Consider the following 22,549-nt stretch of genomic DNA (forward strand, 5'->3'; position numbering starts at 1 on the left):
AAGAACTCAATCACAAAGGTCAATTCATCCGGGCTGAATCATCTTGGGGTGATAAAACTGTTATCGTGACCACGTACAGGCAAATAATCTGGTGTCGTTAAAGAAGCCGGATTGAATTGAATCACCCAGATCACCTTAAAAACTGAAACGTACACTGATGGACTCCTGCTCAGGCTTTTACTGAGCCTGTTACTTTACTCAAGCTATTCCTCAGAAGAGGTGTTAGAGATTTTTTTCTACTCGAACTACCCTGACCTTCTGTGCTTGCCCTTCACTGCTCCACACTGAGCTGAAAGCTACGACGGTCTAATAATTGTAGAACTTCATGCTCACCTTTGTGCACATTGCGCGCATCCGTGCTTTCTGATTATGTATCGTTGTCTTCACGTGTCATAGTTGTCCTTGGCCTATACATGTGGATGAGTAAGACAGATTATGACCATGTGATGTTATGAAACATGTAATGATTAACCACCACAGTCTGTTTTAGGGCCATCGCTGACAGTAAAAGCCTTTTACACAAATGACTTAATACTTGCTTGTAGCTTGTATTAACAGTTATTTACTTTACTGCTCAGTTAGTTTGTCTGAGTCATTGCTTGTCTATGCCAGAATAGATAACCTTGTTTACCATCCAATTATTTATGAGCTCTGTTTTGTTTAAGCTGTTGTAAAAATGGACACTTTGGCATAGTGCAAAGCTGAAGAGTGTTGATGTCTAACCTTCTCGAAGGGGAGATGTATGAGGTCCGACGACACGCAGATATGAATCAGAGGTTTAACAAAACAATACTTCTGATTCTGAGAGAGGAAAGCAGTCCACACCATGTGCTCTCCTAAAACTTCCACCAGCTAGGAGTCATTTTTAACAAACTTCTGCAGCTTTCAACCCAACAAATTCGCACGAATGCACAACAGGCTGAAACTAATGAGATGTGTGATTAGACTTCCAACATAGGTCTCAGCTCAGAGAAGTGGAAACACAACAGGAAAAGGGGTCTAATGAGCCCACTCCCGCCCCTTCCCTTCCCTAAACACATTCCTTTTTTTGGTGGGCTGTCCCCTCAACATGAAAAAAACAGCAGGAGGAAAAGCAGCAGAGGAGTGCTTGTGCTTTGGACATTTGTCTGTCTCTCTTTTTGTTTTACATGCAAGCTCTGCCTGAACTTTAGACACGTGAGCACTGAGGAGTGTCTGTGGGTCGGTGCAAAAGCTGGATTCTCTTAATGACTTTAGCTACAGTGGTTGAGTTTTCCCATTCACCCATTAGGAGCTCTCCATGTGTCTGTTTTTTTACAGGCATCAAACGAGTCACACAGGACTGCCAGAGGACAACACATAAAATTTTCTGCTTAGAACGAAAAGAATCAAGACTCAAGTTAAGCATTAACCTGTTAGCTCTTTAAATTGATCCAGTACTTCTCTGGATCTCTCTTCTCTGCGTTTTCTCTGCACAAGGAGGACGCAAGGTTTGGGTTTTGCTTCAAAGTCTCATGGCTCAGAGTCCCTCAGAGTCACGTCCTGCAATTGTCTCTGGAATACGGGTTGACAGGAGAGAGAGCAGGAGTGTTTGATTCCAGCTTGGCAGCAGTGAAGCGGAGGGCGAGAGTGTCTGGCTGTCTATTCATCTTTGACGACTGGGGCCATTAGTGTGGACCATGTGCGCCGCAGTCCTGGAGGAGTACTGTGGGTCCACCTTCTGGGTGAGTTCAACAGCCAGGGTTAATGTAGCCGAAGAGAAGCACAGTGGGGTTTAGAGATGTGGCCTCCAGGTGACACTTATTTACACTCTCAAGATGAAAATCATTGAATATCTTGCCAAACCTTTGACAAGCACACATGCGATCATTATTTTGTATAGAAAATCTATTTAAATGTAACTAAATAATTGTCAGAAATGTTGATTTAAGTTTTTTTTCTGATTTTATTATGTTACTTACAAACCTCATTGACACACACTCAAACAAAATAATAGAAAAAACTACAAATATATTACTTCTATATTTGTGTTATTATACACTGTTGCCCATAAAGTTGGAATAATTGTTCAATCCTGAATACACAGTTTGCAAAGGTTAATTGTGGTTTCAGTTTCACTGTGATATGTTTGGAAGAGTTTGATCAATGAAGTTGAGAAGATATACACTTTATTTATCAAGAATAAATCACATTGTCACAATCATTTCACGAGAAGAGGTAAAAAAAAACATGTTATTCCAACTTTATGGGCAACAGTGTATATTGGCTTCATGTCATTGTGTTGACCTCAGTATGTGTTAGACAAATACGAGGGACCTGCAAAAATACGAGCAAGAAATGTGTGAAAAAAACGGTGTTATGTTCAAATCCTGTTTTATATTGAACTTTTCTCTGAAAGCATTTTCTTCACCCCTGTACACAGTGAGCGGACATGTGACTGGCCAATAGTGGCTCTTAAGTAAGGCATGACTCATCATGTCTGACAGCTCCACCAAATATTTACTACTTGTGACTCAGCATCCTCATGAAACTGAAATGAATGATTTGTCAGAATAATGATTCCACTGGTTTTTAGATTTAGCGTTTGAGAAATGCTACACATTCTCTAGTTTTAGCTTCTCAGTCTAAGTCATTTATTGTGATAAACTGAATATGTTTCAGACAAAAGACGTGAAAATGCCACGTGAGCTCTGGGAAGATGTGACATTTTTTTTCACTTCTTTTGACATTTTATAGACTAAACTATTTGTCAATTAATCAAGAATAAGCCACACAATTATTCAGTAAAATGCCTCACATGCTACTAAACGCTTTCCATAAAACAGAATAATATAGCCACATGCATCTGACTGTATTGCTTGACCCTACAGTTTTCCAGGAGTTTCTCCAGAGTGGAGGCTGTGAAATGCTTCTCCTAATAACTTTAAGTGCTTTACAAATGTATAAATACGTGTAAAAACTGTGCTCTGCCAAGACCTTTTGTTCTTATAACACACCACTCGCACCAACTTCTCCTTGGCTTTCTTCTCCGGAAGTGCACGTTACATGCTGCTGCACATCCAGCAGTAAGCAGGGACTTAGGGTTTAATGGCATTGTTAATTAAAATTCTAATCAGGGTGGTGCGGTGGCTCCCTGCAGCGTAATATCAAGTGATCTCAAGGGATACAGGGATGGCAGTCAGTCTGTCCATCAATGACGGATTATCCTGTTGTGCTGTGTGTTTGTGTGCCCACCTTAGAATGCTTCATATGTGAACAGAGAAGACCCAGACCTGCCGGTCTGTGTCGAGCAGACGGTGCTGGTCTGGATCCCCCTGGGGTTTCTGTGGCTCTGTGCCCCGCGGCACCTGGTGTCTCTCTGCAGCAGGACACAAGTGAACACAAAGCACCTGTCCAAGCTTTACCTCTGCAAGCAGGTAATTTGCACAGCAAGACAAAAGCAACAAATAGACATGCTGTTCAAGTCATAAAGTGATGTTGACAGGGAAGTAACCCCAGTAACAAGTAGGCCATTATTAAGAAATCTTGGTCCGAGGGAGCAAAGATACAGTACAGTTCATGTCTCAGGAGCCTAATTTGAATTTATTATTCAAAGATCTCCTGCAGAAACATTTTAATGATTTGCCGTGGCAGGCACAACTATGATATGATTTATCTATTTGTCTTCCCCCCCCTCCTCAGCTTGTGGTGTCTCTGTTGTTCCTGACGGCCATAGCAGCCCTGGCAGTCACATTAGGAGAAGATTATGGTCCAAGTAAAGACCCGCCATCAGCAGCGAAAAATCCTGGTGTATACTACGCAAACCCCGTCCTGTACGCTGTCACATGGGTAAACACAGCAGGCTTTACATTCATCTATTAGCTCCGGTGCTCACAATGGACAGATGACATGTTTTCACGTGTTCTGACATGTCTTCTATGTTAGATCCTTCTGCTGCTGTGCCAGGCAGGAGTGAGACGGAGGGAAGGAGCGGTAGACTCCGCCACTCTCTTCCTCTTCTGGCTCCTCCTCGTTGTGTGCGATGTCTTCCCTTTCCAGACCCTCATACGGGAGGCACTGAGGCTGGTATGAGCAGACACATTCGATCTGGTTGTGAGGAAGACATTAAGCTTGACAAAATATTTTACCATTGCCATCATTTGTGTAATGTAATGAGAAATCACTCAGGCAGAGGTGTATGCATTTCAGCTCTCCATATTCATCAGTAATGCACTGTTACTAATGCAGCTCTCTTATCGTTCTGACACTCATCTTTGATTATTAGGGAGAGATCAATGATGTGCCCCGTTTCAGCCTTTTCTTCATTTCTTTCGGGCTGGAAACGATTGCACTTATTCTCTCCACTGTGGCCGACATCCCACCGGAAGCCGAGGAGCTTGTAAAAAAGGTATAAAAGATGTTGTGACATTCATAACAGTGTCTATAACAAATATTCAACACTGAACCTTCATCACCTCGACCATCTGTGAGCGCTGTTTGACTTGTATTGGTTTTATCCACAGAATCCTGAGATAGGTGCACCATTTTTGAGCAGAATCACATTCAACTGGTTTAACAGGTAAATTAAGAGTTGCCCCAGTAAGAATCATAGCAAACAATCACACATGTATGCTACAACTTCTCTTTGTCTCTCCAGTATGGTGGTGAACGGGTACAAGCGGCCCTTGGTTCAGGAGGACATGTGCGACTTGAGTGATAGAGACTCCACTGCTTACATCAACCAACAATTCCAGCATTTCATGCAATCGGAGTTGGGCGCAGCTCGGGTCAGGTTTCAAAACAAGTTGAAGACGAAACGGGATGAGAACAGAGATAAGGTCCAGGAAGAGGGCCTTCAAAATGACCTCTCCAATGGGCTGGGGAAAGGCGTAAGTCAAGATGTTCTCATGATGGTAAGTGTGTGCAGAGAAAAACACACGTGCAGTACATTTCCTTGCACTTCAAATGGATTTTATTTGAAGTAGTGCTACTGGTTGCTTGTGAAGTATCCTGGATGTTGTTGGATAGAGCATCCATGTTTGCTCAGAGGCAATGTTCAATGTTTTTCTTCAGGAGGAACGGGGAAAGAAAGAAGATGAAAAGACAAAGAAGAAAAAGGACAAAAAGAAGGAGGAAGAAAACTATCCTAATTCATGGCTGATTACCACCATTTACAAAACCTTTAAAGGGATTCTTATTGAATCTGCCTTCTTCAAACTTCTGCAGGACCTGCTATCTTTTGCCAGTCCCCAACTCCTAAAGTGAGTCCGTTTGTTCATTGATTTCCTGCAGCTTCACTGAATAAGGCGCTAATATGCATCAACATGTAATTTCTTTCCAAACGTACAGATTATGCCATTTCAAAGGCAGCAGTTGAATGAGTCGGATTTGATTAATTATAGAAAAAATGCAAAGTACATCGTCTGAACTGATAGGAGGGACAGAATACCTACAGTTTAAAGTGATTACACTCTGCCAGGATTCACTGCAATCATTAACTCCATGTCAATAAACTCACAGCAGTGGATTTGTTTTCAATGTTTAACTTGTGGTCTTTAGCCTCATCAGCTCTGCACCATGTGACATCACCAATTTATCTGATTTTGCACAGCTTCCAAGCTCTGAAGACAAGGACAATACTAAATGAATTAAAGATAGATTAATGTCATTGTTGAGCTGCTAGCTATCTGACTTTTTTTCTTTTTTAGACTGATGATCTCCTTCACTCAGGACAAATCCCAGTATACCTGGCAAGGGTATGTGTATGCAGTGCTGCTGCTGGTGGTGGCCCTTCTGCAGTCCCTGTTCCTGCAGCAATACTTCCAGCGCTGCTTTGTGCTGGGGATGAAGGTTCGCACTGCCATCATGGCTAGTGTGTACAAAAAGGTAAAAACACCACAATGAAATGTTCTTCCTTTACCCCACACAGTGTTAAAATAGATAGTGATAATGATAAATTACAGTGCCAGTTTGCCTAATAAAAGAATAAACTACCTATCATATTCATTTTCATCAGCATGTGGTTTGACCACATGATTGTCGCTGAAAAATGGAATAAATTAGCTAATTTCCTGATATCTCATATATGTGGATACAGTGATAACTGTGACTGCTGATTGGAGTCAGAGCGTTGATGTATCCTTTAAGGTATCTGATCAATAGTTGTGCCTTCTGCTGTATAATGGTATTAAAAAATTTTGTTGTCGCTACATCATTCATGGTTTGAAATAACTGCAACTCCCACCAAATTGTCCTCCTCTTACTTCCTTCCCGTCTCCCTCTCTCCCTACAATCTCCTCTTCGTCCCTTTTCCAAGGCATTGGTGGTGTCTAATGATGCTCGCAAAGAGACTACAGTTGGGGAAACTGTGAACCTGATGTCAGCAGACGCCCAGCGTTTTAACGATGTGACCAACTTCATCCACCTGCTGTGGTCCTGCCCTCTGCAAATCATCCTGTCCATTGTTTTCTTGTGGCTGGAATTAGGCCCCTCTGTGTTGGCCGGACTGGGAGTAATGGTGTTAATGGTGCCGATCAATGGACTGCTAGCCACCAAGGCTAGAAAAATCCAGGTCAGCAGGAGTGCACACACATAGAGACCCTACAGTTTTAGTTTTAAATCTGAATAGATTCAGCAGGTAATATTTAATGATAATGACAATGACATATGGTGCATTATAAAGGAACACCAGGATTTACCTACAGACAAACGTTAGTGAACTCCTGGTTCAGTCTTTTCTCTGTTTTTGTCTCTGTTCATATTTATAATAGTTTACTGGGCCCTGTATTATGAGCTTTTTACAAGTTTCCATGGTTCCATTATACTGAATTAACCATGTTGGAAGGCTGTGCTATATCTAGTCGCCACTTAAAAAGAGATTGGACAATCCAATTAATTGGGAAATCAAAATGAGAAAACAATTTCGTGGTGTCCTTTGTACTTTCAAACAGTCTGACAACCTTACTTTGTCCCTGCACACTCATAATAAGAATAAAAAAAGAAATACAGATCGTAGACACTCATACTAAGTAGATTTGGAGACCTCTTTTTCCAACATGTAAGAAAATAATGACGTATGCACCACTAGGGAATGGTTATGGTATTGTCCTTTGCTGTTTGGTTCTTTATACCATGAGTGTTTTTGGATTAGACCAAAAATATATGTGTGTTCATGAACTAGATACATAGAGAAGAATACAAAACAAGTTTTCGCACTGTGCGTCTAAACTGAAGTTAATGCATCCTTTGGTCCCACAGATCTTTAGTTGCACTTCTATTTACATACAATACAAGTGCTAAAAATAAGACGGTATTCTTTCTTGGAAGGGACCATTTAAAACAGGGGTGTCTCTCCTGAGACTCTTTTCAACACTCACACATGTTAAAACGTGTTTGTTTGTCTGGCAGAAGGATATCCATGTGATTCAGAGCAACCATATTGCTTCAAATAACCTCTCTTCCTGGCTGCAATAGTATCTCTGTGTTATTTCTAAATATGAGGTTATCATTGAGCCACATTTCTCTGATTTACTCTCTTTTCAGATAGAGAACATGAAGTACAAAGACAAGAGACTGAAAATCATGAATGAAATACTCAATGGGATCAAGGTGAGCACCAATAATCTGTTGAGTTAACAATATTTGGTGTAGCATCACCAACTCCACTCCTTTATTGAAAAACAGTATTCAATATGATTGAATAGTTCATGTGGATGGATGAAGGTGGGGGACTCTAAGTGAGACCTTCCTCAGATGAAAGGCTTTTATGTCTCAGGAAAAGGCTGAAATGGTATTCCACAATGCCTTCTATTATACTGTATTCACCTCCTGGGGTTTATTGGCAGTGACTACATTAGATAAGTGCGATGCCTTTGTTCCCCCACCCTTCCTTTTACGTGACAGCGCCTTCCACTCTCTCACCCCCCTCTTTCCCTCCCACCAGATTCTGAAGCTGTATGCTTGGGAGCCATCCTTCCAGGTGCAGGTGGAAAACATTAGGGGCAAAGAACTGAAGGTCATGAGGAAGTTTGCCTACCTGTCCTCTGTCTCCACCTTCATCTTCAGCTGTGCTCCGGCTCTTGTGAGTCCTGTGATGGAGCCTCGCAATAAGACAAGAAGCGGCAGCTCAGGAACGGTCTTTGCAAATCTGTTTTTGTGTTTTTGCAGGTTTCTCTGGTTTCATTTGCAGTGTTTGTAGGGGTGAGCTCAGAGAACGTCTTGACTGCAGAGAAAGCTTTCACCTCCATCTCGCTTTTCAACATCCTCCGATTCCCTCTGGCCATGCTGCCCATGCTCATCGCTGCCATTGTGCAAGTAAGGCAACAACCACACAGTATACGATCACATGGCAAACCTGTGCTAAAAGCCCGCTAACCTGTTCTTTGACACTTCAGACAACTGTGTCTAGGAAGCGCCTGGAGAAGTTTCTGGGAGGTGAAGACCTTGAAAGTGATATTGTGCGCCATGACCCCAGTTTCGGTATGTTCACCATCAGCATTTAAACCTGTTCCTTCACTCAATATATATAAGTTTATTGGTACGTGTATAGTAAATTTGGCCTTTCTGTCCATCTGTTTTTATCATATAGCCTCTGCTGTTAGTGTATGTGATGGTTCCTTTGCCTGGGAAAAAAAAGATGAACCTCTGCTGAAAAAGTGTGTCACACATACAATTACACATTTCTCATATGTCGCCATGGCTGCAAGATATTATATTTGTCCCAACTGTAAAGGATATTGAACATATTCATTCTGTCTGTGTTCAACAGTGTGTCCTTGGATATTAAGCCGGGCCGGTTGGTAGCAGTTGTCGGAGCTGTGGGCTCAGGAAAGTCCTCTCTTATATCAGCCCTCCTTGGAGAGATGCACTGCACCAAAGGCTTTATCAACATTCGAGTAACACCTTATTCCTATCTTCATATTTGTCTGACAATAATCTTGTGTTTAGCCAAGGACATATAATGTGTGCACAAGATTCTCTGACGTGCTTACTGAAATGACCTAACCATTCTGTACAAGTACAAGTACAAGTATAAGTACAAGTACAGTAAGAGTGTATGAATATGGCTGTTCCACTCTGATAATAACTGCATATTTCACTGAGGTCAGAGCCCTAAGAGTGCTTCATTTTTCATCATTAAAAGAATCCAGGATGTTATTATTTCTGTTTGACTCTTAGGCTTACAATAAATAGAAAATCAGCCAGGGTACTGACGGATTTATAGAATTTATTTGATGCTTAGAGACACAGATTAGCTCTGCACAGCAGTGGTTATAAGTGTGGAGGACTGAAATACCTAAAGCCTAAAAGGCTTATGTCCACTTTGGTGCTCCACTAAACATACAGTACAGTAGCAGAGTGGAACAGCCTACATATTCAAAGCTCTTTTTATAACTTGATTTAGTCCACAAGTTACTGAGCAACCTTTTCAAGGCCACCTGTGCTGTGTTGTGCTGTGTTTTGATCAATATTGGGCTTATAAGGACGATTCCATTGTACAGCTGCAGAATAATTCAGTGTGTTTTTACCCATCATAGTCTTGGAAATAGGGAAGTAAACTCAGAAATCTCACTGCAGAAATCTGAGAGAGAGTTAGAGTCACCAATTAACCTCATGTGCATGTCTTTGGATAAGCCGGAGTACCCGGAGAGAACATGCAAACTCCACACAGCACCACCATGCTGCCTTAATCAATCAATCAATCAATCAATCTTTATTTATATAGCGCCAATTCATAACAGTGTTATCTCAAGACGCTTTACATAAAGAGAGCAGGTCTAGACCAAACTAACTAAGAGACCCAACGATTCAGGAATTCAAAATCATCAAGATATTATATTAAGCAACAGTGGGAGGAAAAACTCCCCTTGAACAGAACCAGGCTCAGATGCGGGCGGCTTTCTGTCGGGGTCCTTGTTGGGTGGAGGTTGGACAGAGAGAGAGAGACAAAACAAACAGCAACCAATATACTAACAGCAACTACAGCACTGACAATAGGAATGTGCCTAATAAACTGTCTCATTTACAGTCAAGATAGTAGAAATAGGGATTTATTCATGTCACATTGATGTGTCTCATAATATATATATATATATATCTGGTTCAAAATGATGATTTTCTGTGGACGTCAGTTTTTGGGCCACGACAAACGCCAAAATGTCACTTGCAACAGCGCAGGTAAAGCATGTTTTTAGCTGATGCTAATGAACAGTCAATAAAATAGGTTTTTCAAAAATACACACATAAATCCTGCCCTTTGTTTTCGCCTGCAGAGACCACAATATAGTATTTGTTGAACTACCTCCTAAATATCCACCTTAAATAGCTGAGTTAGGGAAAAGTAATTTGATTTTCTCTTCATCTTTCACTACTTAGATTTGTAAGCCTTTTAATGATACATCCATTTGACCAGATTTGAGAAATCTTACCTCTCTTCTACAGACCTACCTCACTGCACATTTCACTTTATAAATGTGTGCTGGTATGACAATAAAGACCCTTGAATCCTTTTAAATCATATAAGAAGTTCACCGTAGAGACTGCCACTATAGAAGAGAAGAGAATCTATAGAAAGGTGCTCAAAATATGTTTGAGCCATATTTCACGAGAATAGCTTCAATCTTTTTTACTAGCTGAGAAAAGTCAATAGTGTTGACTGGTGTTGCTTGCTGGAGCATTGTGAGTTCGTCAAATACAAATCTGTTGATTGGGTGTTTCCCTTGACTCAAACCTATTTGAATACATCTTTTTTGACTGGACAGCAACGTAATTACAAAGAACTCTGTGCCTGATCGATAGTATTTTCTCTACAGGGCTCCCTTGCCTTTGTGCCGCAGCAAGCCTGGATCCAAAATGCTACTGTTAGGGATAATATCCTGTTTGGCTCTCCCAACGAGGAAAGGAGGTTGCAGGAGGTGATAGAGGCCTGCGCCCTGACCCCCGACCTGGAGCTGCTGCCTGGAGGTGACCTCACTGAGATCGGAGAGAAAGTAAGATTCAAAGATTTGAATATGATTGTCATGGGAGTTTTGTCACTGCCTAAACACGTTCTAGATGTTCAGTAAGAACACAAACGCAATCAGAATTGGTCCTAAAGCACACAAACCCAGTGAGACAATACCCATGTTAGAGTTAATGTCAATGTATGTTTATCGATGATTATGTGGAGCCAATATGACATTGATTATTGGTCAAATCATCCTTCAGTAAAGGTGGTACGTTTTTGGATCCTTTAGCCATTAATTCTAAATCAGGTTTACTTCCCATTATATTGTTTTCCTATTGTCGTCATTTCCATGTTTTTCAAATATAAAACAAGCTTCCAGAGATTTGAGATTTTCTTGCAAATCCATGACAAAAACAACACCATGTCTGGGTTTATTTCTTCATCAAACAAACACGTTATTGTCGTGTAGTCCAGTACAGGCTGGAAGATTCAACAGCTGAAGCTCATCAGCCTCCGTGCAGCACTGTATCAGTGACAAGTGTCATCCAGACAAATGAAACCCAGAGATGAATAATCCAAATGTCAATAAGAAAACATTGATGACACGCTGTGGCTCCTTGCATTTAAAAGAAGCTGGGTATGATCCTTTAATCCTAACACTGTCTTGTGCTGGTTTCTCCTCTCCTCTGTCCTCAGGGCATCAACCTTTCAGGGGGTCAGAAGCAACGCGTTAGCCTGGCCCGGGCAGCTTACAGTCAGGGTGATATTTATCTATTAGACGACCCCTTGTCAGCCGTGGACTCTCATGTAGGCAAGCATCTTTTTGACAAGGTGATTGGACCCAATGGACTACTGAAAAACAAGGTTTGTGGTGAGCCTTCATTAAGGCATTGATCAATATTTTTAAAAACAAAAATAGGTTTAAAAATATAGGTTAACAAGTGATAGCAGATTTACAATCACCTCATAACCTGCATGTATAAACAGTGCAGTACAGTACAGCAGTACAGTATTTTATTTTCTCTGCTCAAAGATTATGATTTCACAGCTGAGGCCTCTGTCTCTGAACAGACTCGTATCCTGGTGACTCATGGAGTGAGCTTCCTGCCATACGTAGATGAAATAGTGGTTTTGGTGGACGGAGTGGTTTCTGAGGTTGGATCCTACAAAAGCCTTCGTGCCAGCAGAGGAGCTTTTTCTGAGTTTCTAGACACATACGCCAAAGAGCAAAGTAACCGGACCCAGTCAGAGTCAGGTCAGTACCTTTAGCTCTACTTTTTTCTCACTGTGATTATAAACTATATATAGGGTGGCTGTGTTTAGATAAGTACAGTATCAATATGGCTGCCAAAGCACTGGCGCTGTTTGTTTGACATGTGAATATTTCGTTGCCCTCTGGCGGTGAGTTAACGAACATTTTGCATGACATCTGTAGTGTGTTTGAACAGACCTAAAACCTTGAAATTCAAACATTGTGAACAGTTTCTGTAATCAGAGATACTCAGAGGATAAGTGCCTATCGACTGCAGTAGCTGAGTGAGCCCAGCAAACAAATCTGCTGCACGGTATGGGGTGCAGCATTACTGTCATTACACAATAGAAATGCAAACAAAGCAGCTCTGAATGATGAGTCTGAGTGTGTGACAACGGACACCCTTAAAGGAATTACTGGACCAGCAGAAGAGCTTTTATGAGGTTGTATTGAGGAGGCAGGAGACTGCATTTCACAGTTTTCCTCAAATGATCCTGGACTTAACCAACAAAAGAGTAGCAACTCAAGCTGAGTCTGGATTATTGACAGAATTCTAGTGATAATCTAAAGAAACACCAAAAGGCTCAACAAAGTGAGTCTAAGGACATATCCCAGCGGGTTAATGAAGTGAAATGAGGACAAGTGAACGGATACTATGAGCAAAGAGATTACCCAGAGAGAAATAATCTCTGTTATGGACTTAATGGACGTCAAACTTTGAGCAGGATGGAAGTTTAGAGGTGAAAGTGAAAGGCCGAGATCATTGGTGGTCAAGCTGTTTCTTCATCTTAGTGGTGTTTAGGATCAGGTTGTTCTCCGTGCACCACACTGACAGCCGCTCCACCTCAGTCCCTCCACAGTGCTATCATCAGCAAACTTTATGATGCCGTTGTTGGGGTGTGTGGAGGTGCAGTCATGTGTGTAGAGGGTGTAGAATAGGGGGCTCAGCACGCAGCCCTGAGGGGAGCCGGTGCTGAGGCTGATGGCTGGGGAGACATGGGGGCCTACTCTCACCTTCTGGGAGAAATCTGTCAAAAAGTCCCTGACTTAGAGGCAGACGGAGTCAGATATTCCCAGGTCGGACAGTTTTGACACGAGGCTGTTGGGGAGGATTGTATTGAGCTCCCCTGCTGCTCCAGGTGGGACAGAACAAATACCAATGTATTTGCTGTCCATCCCAGGCTTTAACATTTTTAGTAATGACAGGAATATTTTTGATGAAGGCGAAGCACTATATATTTTGGTTGGAGGTCCACCTTGCTCACTCTAAACCATTTATTGTTGGCTCAATCTGTCATTGTGCTGACAAACCAAAGGAAATGGGCCACCTTAGCGGGGGTGGTGCAACTGCCAATAGAGGACACATCAGTATTCTTCCACTGCTGAACAAATTATACACTATATATTATTATTATACACTAATATTCCCTTCATGAATTGAACTCTGATTGCCCCCATGCCTATAAGGCTCACCTCTCGAGGTGCACAGCACTGACAAAGATGACTGACACATGGTTGTGCTGTTGATAAGTAAATGATTGTTGGAACTGTATTACTTTAATGCAGCATTTGACATTGTAGGTTATTATTTATTAAACATAGTGCTATAGCAATCAATTGGATGAATAGCTATTTATCTGATATTTTGTATGTCTTCTTACTCCTGCCTCTAGAGTGCTATTGACACTGGTACTTTTTCTTTAGGTTTTTTTAAGAACCGTCTGTACTTGCAAATGAATTATGTTAGAGACCAATGATAACCTCAAGGTTGATTAACCGACCTGAACAATGATTATGGACTGCAATTTGAAATAGTATGATGTTTAGTGTGCTTTTCTTGATTTGTCTCAAATATTTTCTTATTGAGTGGATCCCTGAAAGAGCAGCTGCTTCCTTTGCGGCAGCTGATGGGAATCTGAGTAAAGAAGATATACTGTATATGCTGTTCTGACATGTCTTCATATTTGTATTAATTCTTTATATTGATGCAATTCACCATAAATCTAACGACATGTGACCATATGTATTCAGATCATCGTCAGGACGCCGCAGATGTAGAGCTCATCCCTGACATAGACGACACACAACCCGACTCGCCTCTGGAAGACACGGTTTCTGTTACACTGAGGAGAGAAAACAGTATCCGCCGCAGCCAGCGCAACGGCAGGTTAGATGTCAATGAAGTGGTGGGCGACATGATAGAGAAACAGCTTGTGTGTGTGCCTCTGTGAGGATCAAAATGGGAATAGTTTCTCCCTCATTGAGCCACAAAGTGTCGTTTCATCATGATTTCTTATTTTGTCTCCTCTCTCCTTTTTTTTAGTGTCAGACTGAGAAAAAGTAGTACCATCAGAAAAGCAAATGATGTTGGTGAATCAAAAAAAGGCCAGAGGCTAATAGAGAAGGAAACTATGGAAACAGGACAAGTAATCTAAACTCTTGCTCTGCCATGATTATTAAAATTAGAGCTAAAAACTTTCTCCTGAGACTTTTTTGCTCTTTCGTACCCAGGTAAAGTTCTCAGTGTTCCTCCAGTACCTGCGTGCCATGGGATGGGGATATACTGTCATGGTCTTCCTGGTTTACTTCGTCCAGAACATCGCTTTCATCGGTCAGAACCTGTGGCTGAGTGACTGGACCAATGACGCCGAGGATTACGCAAACATGACATACCCTAACTGGATGAGGGACACCAGGGTGGGAGTGTTCGGCGCTCTTGGAGTTGCTCAGGGTAACTGAACAGTTATACTCATCACTAAACTAATCCTTACTGTTTTTTAAAATGCAAATATTGAATCAAATTCACGTCTGTTAGCCTCAAAGCTAAAGTCAGTTTTTATTTTGGTCTCCAGATCCAGTTTATTACATTACATTGACATTATTTTTTATGCAACCTTCACATTGAGGTTCTATACTGTACGTCTCAATATTGTGTTAAAGGAATAGATTCTAGGAATAGAATAGACACCAATTTCCTCATCTAACCAAGCATTTGCTTTGTCTTTTAAAGATTTCATGCTAATTCTTTGTTACTGCTACCTTTTTTAGCCGGTGATTGTCATACCCTTCAAATCTAATTTTCCTCAGAGAACTGTTTATCTTGTTGAAGTGCAGAGGATTTGTGCAAGTATGTATTTTGAACATCATTTCTACAGCAGACTAAATCAATTTTTTCTCTTCTGTCAGGGATGTTTTTTGAGGTTTGTTCATTATATACAATATTAAGTCTTCTCTTCATGTCAGAAATAACAGAAATAACGAACGAAAAGAAAACTTTCAGAGGACTACAAGTAGAGGCTCATTCATGCTTTTGTGCAAAATGGCTTTCACTGTGGGAATGTGCAGTTATGTATCTTTAAAAAAAGCTCTCTGTTCATGGCAGGCCTGTTTGTGTTCATTGGAACGTTGCTCCTAGCCAATGCTTCAGTCGCTGCGTCTCGAATCCTTCATTCCAGGCTGCTTAACAACTTACTGCGAGTTCCCATGGTGTTCTTTGACACTACACCCACTGGGAGGGTGGTCAACCGCTTTGCAAAGGTAAGAATCATCATTTACCTTTCTGAAGTTCTAAAAGGTCACTTGATTAAGTCTGCATGAAGTCACTTAGTTTGGATGCCAGGATATAGTAAAATAATCACGTTGGCTATGGAATACAAGCAATTTCACAATTTAAATAAAATGGCTTCTTCAAGCCTGCAGCATTTATTACCATGGCAATTACGCGACTAATGAAAAACGAAAAGTGAGGACACCTGCTCATAAGACGCCCTCTCAACCTCTTGCAGCTTAATGTTCTCAATGGTCTTTATGTTCTCAACACCATAGGGGAATTAATTGAGACTGGATTGTTTTCATCTGTTGTGGGTCACCTGAAAGCACCTTAAAAACTTTTCCCATCACTGGTTCTAAAGGACATTTTCACAGTGGACGAAGCCATCCCACAGTCCTTTCGCTCCTGGCTCCTGTGTCTGCTGGGTGTTTTGGGGACACTGTTTGTCATCTGTCTGGCTACTCCTTTCTTCACCATCATCATCATTCCTCTGGGCCTGATTTACTACTTTGTGCAGGTGAGCTGACCAAAACAGCACAAGAAATAAGCATGACATGAGATTGATGTCTTGAGAATTAACAGCGTGGAATGCAAACAGTGAATATAAAAGAGAGAGAGAAGGCTCGTTCCTATTGGAAAGAAAATCCAGCTAAACCATCCACTGTTTTCTACACCTCTGCTCTCTACACCTAGCGCTTCTATGTGGCGTCTTCCAGGCAGCTGCGTCGACTGGACTCAGTGTCTCGATCTCCGATATACTCACACTTTGGTGAGACGGTGTCGGGTCTGTCAGTGATAAGAGCCTACGGCCATCAGGAAAGGTTTCTTAAACACAATGAAGTCACTATCGATGAAAACCTCAAGAGCGTCTACCCATGGATCGTGTCGAACAGGTCAGATATTGAACTCCAAAGACGCCTGCAAATCATCAACAGTTTCAAACTCATTATTTTTCTAATGGGATTTTCAGTCTATTGGTGAATGTCAATATCCTCATATGAGTGTGTATGTGTGTTTCTTTGTTTACTCTGCAGATGGCTGGCCATCCGTCTGGAGTTTCTTGGAAACCTGGTGGTGTTTTTCGCCGCTCTGTTCGCCGTCATTTCCAGAGACTCTCTGCAGAGCGGCCTGGTTGGCCTGTCTATATCCTACGCCCTTAATGTCAGTGACTAATACACTCACACACTCAATACATACTCTGCAGATAATGATGATGTTAATGCTAATGGAAATCATTATTGGACTGAAAATAGTTATTCTGTTGAGGTACAATGATGCTAATAATGAAACACGGTTGTCTCTCCTCTTGTGGCTATGCAGGTGACCCAGACCCTCAACTGGCTTGTCAGGATGAGCTCGGAGCTGGAGACCAATATCGTAGCCGTGGAGAGAGTGAGTGAATACAGCGAGCTTGACAACGAGGTATGACAGCTTTTTTTCTACATTTACAGACCACCCTTGTAAACATGAGTGGGAGTACCCTGCATCTGATTCCCACCATTCTCTTGAAGAGGAGATGCACTTTAGCTTTGCTGATGTTTATCTGTGATTCTTATCCTGTAAATGTGGAGTATAATGTCTTTTAAAAAGTGTATTCAGATGTTGTCGTTGTCGCTGATTTTGTAGGTGTCCGTATTATCGTCTTATTCCGGCTTTTAACCAGAACTAAGAGACACAATCGTATGACACCGGTGGTAGCCTCTTAACATTAGCTCCCTGGCTGTTTTAGGATTGATTTTAAGATCTTATTACCTTAAAGGCTCTTCGTGACCTGGCTCTAGTTTATATTTTAGACCCTTTTAGCCCCCCATGAACCTATGTGACGTTTGAAGTTGCTCGGGCAGGGGCCTTCTGTTTCTTCCAGGGTTTAGGCTTAAAACTACAGGGGACAGAGTCTTTGCCAACAGAGCCCTGAGACTCTGGCACGACGTGTCCAGGAAGTGAGGCTGTCTGACTCAGTGTCCTTGTTCAAGTCTATCCTTAAAATATATTTATTTTATTTTTATTTCCTGATTTTACTTGAGCTGCCTGTTTATTTGATTTTATTTGCTTTACTGTAAAACACTTGAAATATGTTTTGAAAAGTTCTATACGATTTATTATCATCAATATTATTATCATAGTAGTATTGTGGTTGTTATTGTTGTTAATTATCATTATCATTATGTATCATATCTTACCCTGACTACTGGTCCACCATTTCCCATCTATGCTGTAAATGTTTCTTTCTTCAGGCTAAGTGGGTAACTGACTCTCGGCCTCCGGAGAAATGGCCCATGGAAGGAAGGCTACAGTTTCAAAACTACAAGGTCCGGTACAGACCTGGATTAGACCTGGTGCTGCATGGAATCACCTGTGACATCGGCAGCACTGAGAAGGTCTGTATGTATGTGTCTGTATATCTGCCACTGTGTGTATATAACAAGCTTATAGGGTTTATCAAAATGTGAATCTTAATTGGATTGCTGAGTAGATAAACCCCTGGGTCAGTGTTTTTAATGTCTTTGTGCTCCAACACACCTGATTCAAATCAATAGGATGATATCTGGCTTCTGCAGAGCTTGATGACAAGCAGATCACTGGGATCAGGTGTGCCGGAGCAGGGAAACATTTCAAACATGCAGCGCAGTGAACCACCAGCACCAGGATGAGGAAGCACTGCCCGAGAATAGATGCACAGTATTGTGCCAGTATGCAGCTAAATATATCTAATACGTCTTTAAAAACAATAGAAATATATTAATATAAACTAAACTGTGCTGTTTAGTTATGTAGTACATAACAGTTAGTACATAACTTGTAAATAAAACCTGTAAAATCAGACAGATTTGAGGAATCAGAATTAGACATAACAGGATTTTAGATTTTGATTTGTAACTTAAAGCACACATAAGGCAAACGTGACATTAATCTGTATTCTAAATTCAATTCAGTCTTTTGATATGTGGTCTTAAAGCTGCTATAAAAGCATAAAGGCAACAGTTGTCCTTGTGAAGAAATATTACTGCACATCCTCTGTATTACTTCTTTTCATTGAGACACAGATTGTCAAAGGTTATAAAGCATACTGTATATGAAAAGATGTTTCACCCTGCGTGGTGTCTCTTACTGCATTCAGATCGGTATAGTGGGCCGCACCGGAGCTGGGAAATCAAGCCTCACCAACTGCCTGTTTAGAATTATTGAAGCTGCCGAAGGTCGTATCCTGATTGATGGCGTAGATATTTCCAGAATAGGCCTGCATGACCTCAGAAACAGGCTTACGATCATACCACAGGTATGCACATGAACATAAACACCATAACTCACACTGTTTAGCTTTAAACACACTAACCTATCCAACTTTTTGGGCGAAGGATCCGGTGTTGTTCTCCGGGACGCTGAGAATGAACCTGGATCCATTTGACAGATTCAATGATGAAGACATCTGGAGAGTATTGGAGCTCTCCCATCTGAAGGACTATGTAGCAGGGCTGCAGGAGGGATTACAGCATGAGGTCGCAGAAGGAGGAGAGAACCTGAGGTGGGCAGTAAATATAAATGTTATGTCTTCCACATTACAAAAGGTTAGCAAATGAGAGTTTTTCTGCTGAGTGTGATCCAGTTTACTTTTGGTTAATAAGAATACACACACATACAAATGTAATCTAACAACAATAATAATAATGTCACACTTTATTTTCAGCTATGTTCCTGTTAAGGCCCTGGTAAAATGATTGTCTGTGTTTTCAGCTCAGGAATCATGTTTCCATCCAAATAAACTGCCGGTCAAGTGCGACTCTTACCTGAGCATTTACACCAAGGCATTTTAAAGGCATAATTACCTTGCCATTAAACATGTGGTGAGTTTGCACAGTCTAAAACGTGGATGTATTTTAAGACCTGGATACTGGACTGCCTGCTGCTTCCAGTTTTTGATCCAGTTTGAATGAAAAACCCCCCGTGGGCTGAAAATATTTTCTCCACAGACCAACATTGTAAAGGAGATGTCTATAAAACTGTTGACAGGACACCTCCAGCTATAAACAAGGCCAATTAATACATTTGGACTGTATATCTTTAAGCCATGGGGGTTTAATCTTTGTAAAAGTCATTTTCCTACGTGAACGATGTCACCGTTGTGGCACGAGCTGTTTACCAGCTCGCCTTGGCCAGAGGCATGATGGGATGAACGCTATCCTGTATATTCAGTGGATCACATACTGTCTGCCTTATGCGCCAGGTGGGCAATTCTGATATGAATTCTGAATAGGCGCCATCTTTACATCCATGGTTTAAGTTTAGTGAAGTGCGGACACATGCCACTCAAACAGCTATCCTATGTCATGGCGACAATGATTGTATTTTAGAATGATTTACCTCTGAATGTGAAATTGGGGGCACAGTTTCATCAATATTTGCTTTGATACCACTGTTTTGACCGTGTCACTCTCCTCCCAGCGTGGGGCAGAGGCAGCTGCTGTGTCTGGCCCGAGCGCTGCTGAGGAAGTCTCGTATCTTAATCCTGGATGAGGCCACAGCGGCTGTTGACCTGGAGACGGACGATCTGATTCAGAACACCATCCGCAAAGAGTTTGCACACTGCACCGTCCTCACCATCGCCCACCGTCTGCACAGCATCATGGACAGCTCCAGGTGAGTTACTGTCTCTTCGTGTGCTTTGGTGAAGTGTTCCTGCACTCAATTTCTGTCTTCACAAGTGGTCTTTAACATTCAATCCATACCACTAAGTGTGATGTATGCAACATTTGGTATGGGGTCAAACTATATATATAAAATAATAACTGAGAGTAGTAAAGTTTTGATTCTCAGAAAGTGCAATAAACAACAGAGTGTTATTTGACAAAACAACTGGAATTCAATCTCTACTTACTCACTTTTCCCAGAGCTGCCAATCCATTCATTTGAGCACATTTGAACATTTGTTAGTTTTGACAATTGGCACCTTCACCGGTTAGAGGATTTAGGAAAACATGGCCCATGCAGGGCGGAATGGTGGAGCCGTGGTGAGCACCTCTGGTCGGCCGGTTTGCACTTTGAACCTGTGGTCTTTCTGTGTGGAGTTTGCACGTTCTCTCCGTGCTTGCGTGGGTTTTCTCCGGGTACTCCGGCTTCCTCCCACAGTCCAAAGACTTGCAGGTTGGATTAATTAGTGACTGAAAATTGTCCGTAGGTGTGCGTGTGAATGTGTCAGCCCTGTAATTGTACCCCACCTCTTGCTCAATATCAGCTGGGATTGAGGTTGAGATTCATTCATTCATTCATTCATTCATCTAACAGTGTTCAACAGGTGCAGGGATGGCTCTCTAATGTGTTTTGAACAATCTTCTTCTCATTTGCCTTTTCATTGACTTCATCTGCCTCTGTCCCCCTCCACAGGGTAATGGTGCTCAATGCTGGTAAGATAGTGGAATTCGATTCTCCTAGCAACCTGTTGGAAAAACAGGGTTATTTTTATGCAATGGCAAAGGATGCTGGGATAACGCGACACAACAGCACGGCTCTCTGATTTTGTGCCTTTGCTTTTGATTTAATTGCACACATTTCCTTTGTTGTTTGATTTAAAAAGCTGTATTGTGCTTTGATAAAAAAAAAACTTTTGATGTTTGTATTTATAGAAAATATAAGGAAATCACACTGTATGAAATGTTTTTATATTGTAAACAATAAATATTCTTTCTCAAATATTACTTTGATATTACTAATTGTTTTTGATAAAGAGAATTTCCTCGTTGTTTAAAGCTCTGTGTCATAGTGGCCACTGGGTTAACTGGGTCTTAAAGGGAATAGCTTCTAATTACTGGATATACGTTTATTGGCTTCAAAGTAAAGAGTCAGATAAGATGATTGATACCACTGTGGTATCAAATCTGTTCACACAGTGACATTATAGGGGGAACACAACACTGGTGCCCACAAGGTGATTATTATTTATTTATTTATTTATTTATGTTAAAGACTATTTTTTTATCACTGTTAGTTTCAAAGGAGTACATTTAAGCAAATCCAATGTCCTCTAGGTGACAAAAACAGGTGTATGTGTGTTTCTCCATGGCAGCAGTGTCTGCATGCACTTCTAATTCCCGCTGTAAGATCAATACACGGGTGAAAATCTCAATGAAATACCCAGACACATTACCTCTGCAGGAACACCGCTGTGTTCATCTGTATCTGAGTGATTGTGTGTGAGCAAGAGAGGGATGGAGGGGGCTGATGGACAGACGACTGAGCGGGAGTAACAGAAGCAGAGACGCAGCGAGGGACAAGCAAAGAGGTGCCTTTAGCTTGTTGAAGAGAGCTGCTGGGCTTCATCCTGCATTTTGCATTGCTTCTAGATCAGGTAAGTCAACACACGAGTGATTCAATACCCTCTAAATAGGCCAATTGTAACTGTACAATAATGACTCTAAAACAAGATGATCTTAATTTGTCAGCTGGCTATACTGACTGGGTAACAGGTGTGTGCATGAATTATTCCTATTTAATTGAATTGGAATGTTTGGCAGATTAATATAGATAATAGATATAGATTCTGAAATGAATTTGTGTTTATTGAGGAATGCTGACATTCATAGATCATTTTCATGCACACTGATCTCTATGAATGTGTTAAATTCCCCTTTTTGTCTGTAATTCACTGGAAGATTTAATCTGTTTTATCTCATCTTATATGTATTTTTGTGGATTTAAATATGCGTACTGTAAGTTCAATTACTTTTTGACAGCTGCAGGCTGAAAATGGCAGCTGCAGATTAATACCTCCCAGAGACTCTTTTCTCATAACTAATAATCAAATGGTCAGTCTAGTCTGAATACAACACAGTTTGATATGAGATGAGAGCAC

At 41.3% G+C, this 22,549-nt stretch overlaps 1 protein-coding gene across 1 annotated transcript; it reads left to right on the forward strand.

Moving 5' to 3' along the window:
* The first annotated feature begins 1,348 nt into the window (after positions 1–1,348).
* abcc2 (ATP-binding cassette, sub-family C (CFTR/MRP), member 2) lies at positions 1,349–21,377 on the forward strand. The gene is made up of 32 exons (XM_070840844.1): positions 1,349–1,703; positions 3,219–3,395; positions 3,661–3,807; positions 3,904–4,044; positions 4,244–4,366; positions 4,482–4,537; positions 4,616–4,871; positions 5,032–5,219; positions 5,667–5,844; positions 6,275–6,529; positions 7,501–7,566; positions 7,901–8,038; positions 8,125–8,271; positions 8,352–8,436; positions 8,546–8,612; positions 8,726–8,852; positions 10,770–10,946; positions 11,600–11,767; positions 11,975–12,158; positions 14,187–14,322; positions 14,479–14,581; positions 14,667–14,886; positions 15,538–15,692; positions 16,067–16,222; positions 16,399–16,598; positions 16,740–16,866; positions 17,026–17,127; positions 17,940–18,083; positions 18,824–18,982; positions 19,062–19,228; positions 20,146–20,340; positions 21,085–21,377. Exons 1-32 carry the CDS (start codon positions 1,659–1,661, stop codon positions 21,212–21,214), a joined length of 4,719 nt encoding a protein of 1,572 aa, XP_070696945.1. The 5' UTR covers positions 1,349–1,658; the 3' UTR covers positions 21,215–21,377.
* The last annotated feature ends 1,172 nt before the right edge of the window (positions 21,378–22,549 follow it).

Source organism: Pempheris klunzingeri, chromosome 12 (assembly GCF_042242105.1).
Source record: "Pempheris klunzingeri isolate RE-2024b chromosome 12, fPemKlu1.hap1, whole genome shotgun sequence".
NCBI lineage: Eukaryota > Metazoa > Chordata > Actinopteri > Acropomatiformes > Pempheridae > Pempheris > Pempheris klunzingeri.

Excerpts from the sequence above, each read along its gene's own strand:
- abcc2 (XM_070840844.1), top strand. The coding sequence starts at position 1,659 with ATGTGCGCCGCAGTCCTGGAGGAGTACTGTGGGTCCACCTTCTGG. Across the intron at positions 4,045-4,243 it reads TACGGGAGGCACTGAGGCTG|GGAGAGATCAATGATGTGCC; the intron begins GTATGAGCAGAC and ends TTTGATTATTAG. Across the intron at positions 16,223-16,398 it reads TGATTTACTACTTTGTGCAG|CGCTTCTATGTGGCGTCTTC; the intron begins GTGAGCTGACCA and ends CTCTACACCTAG.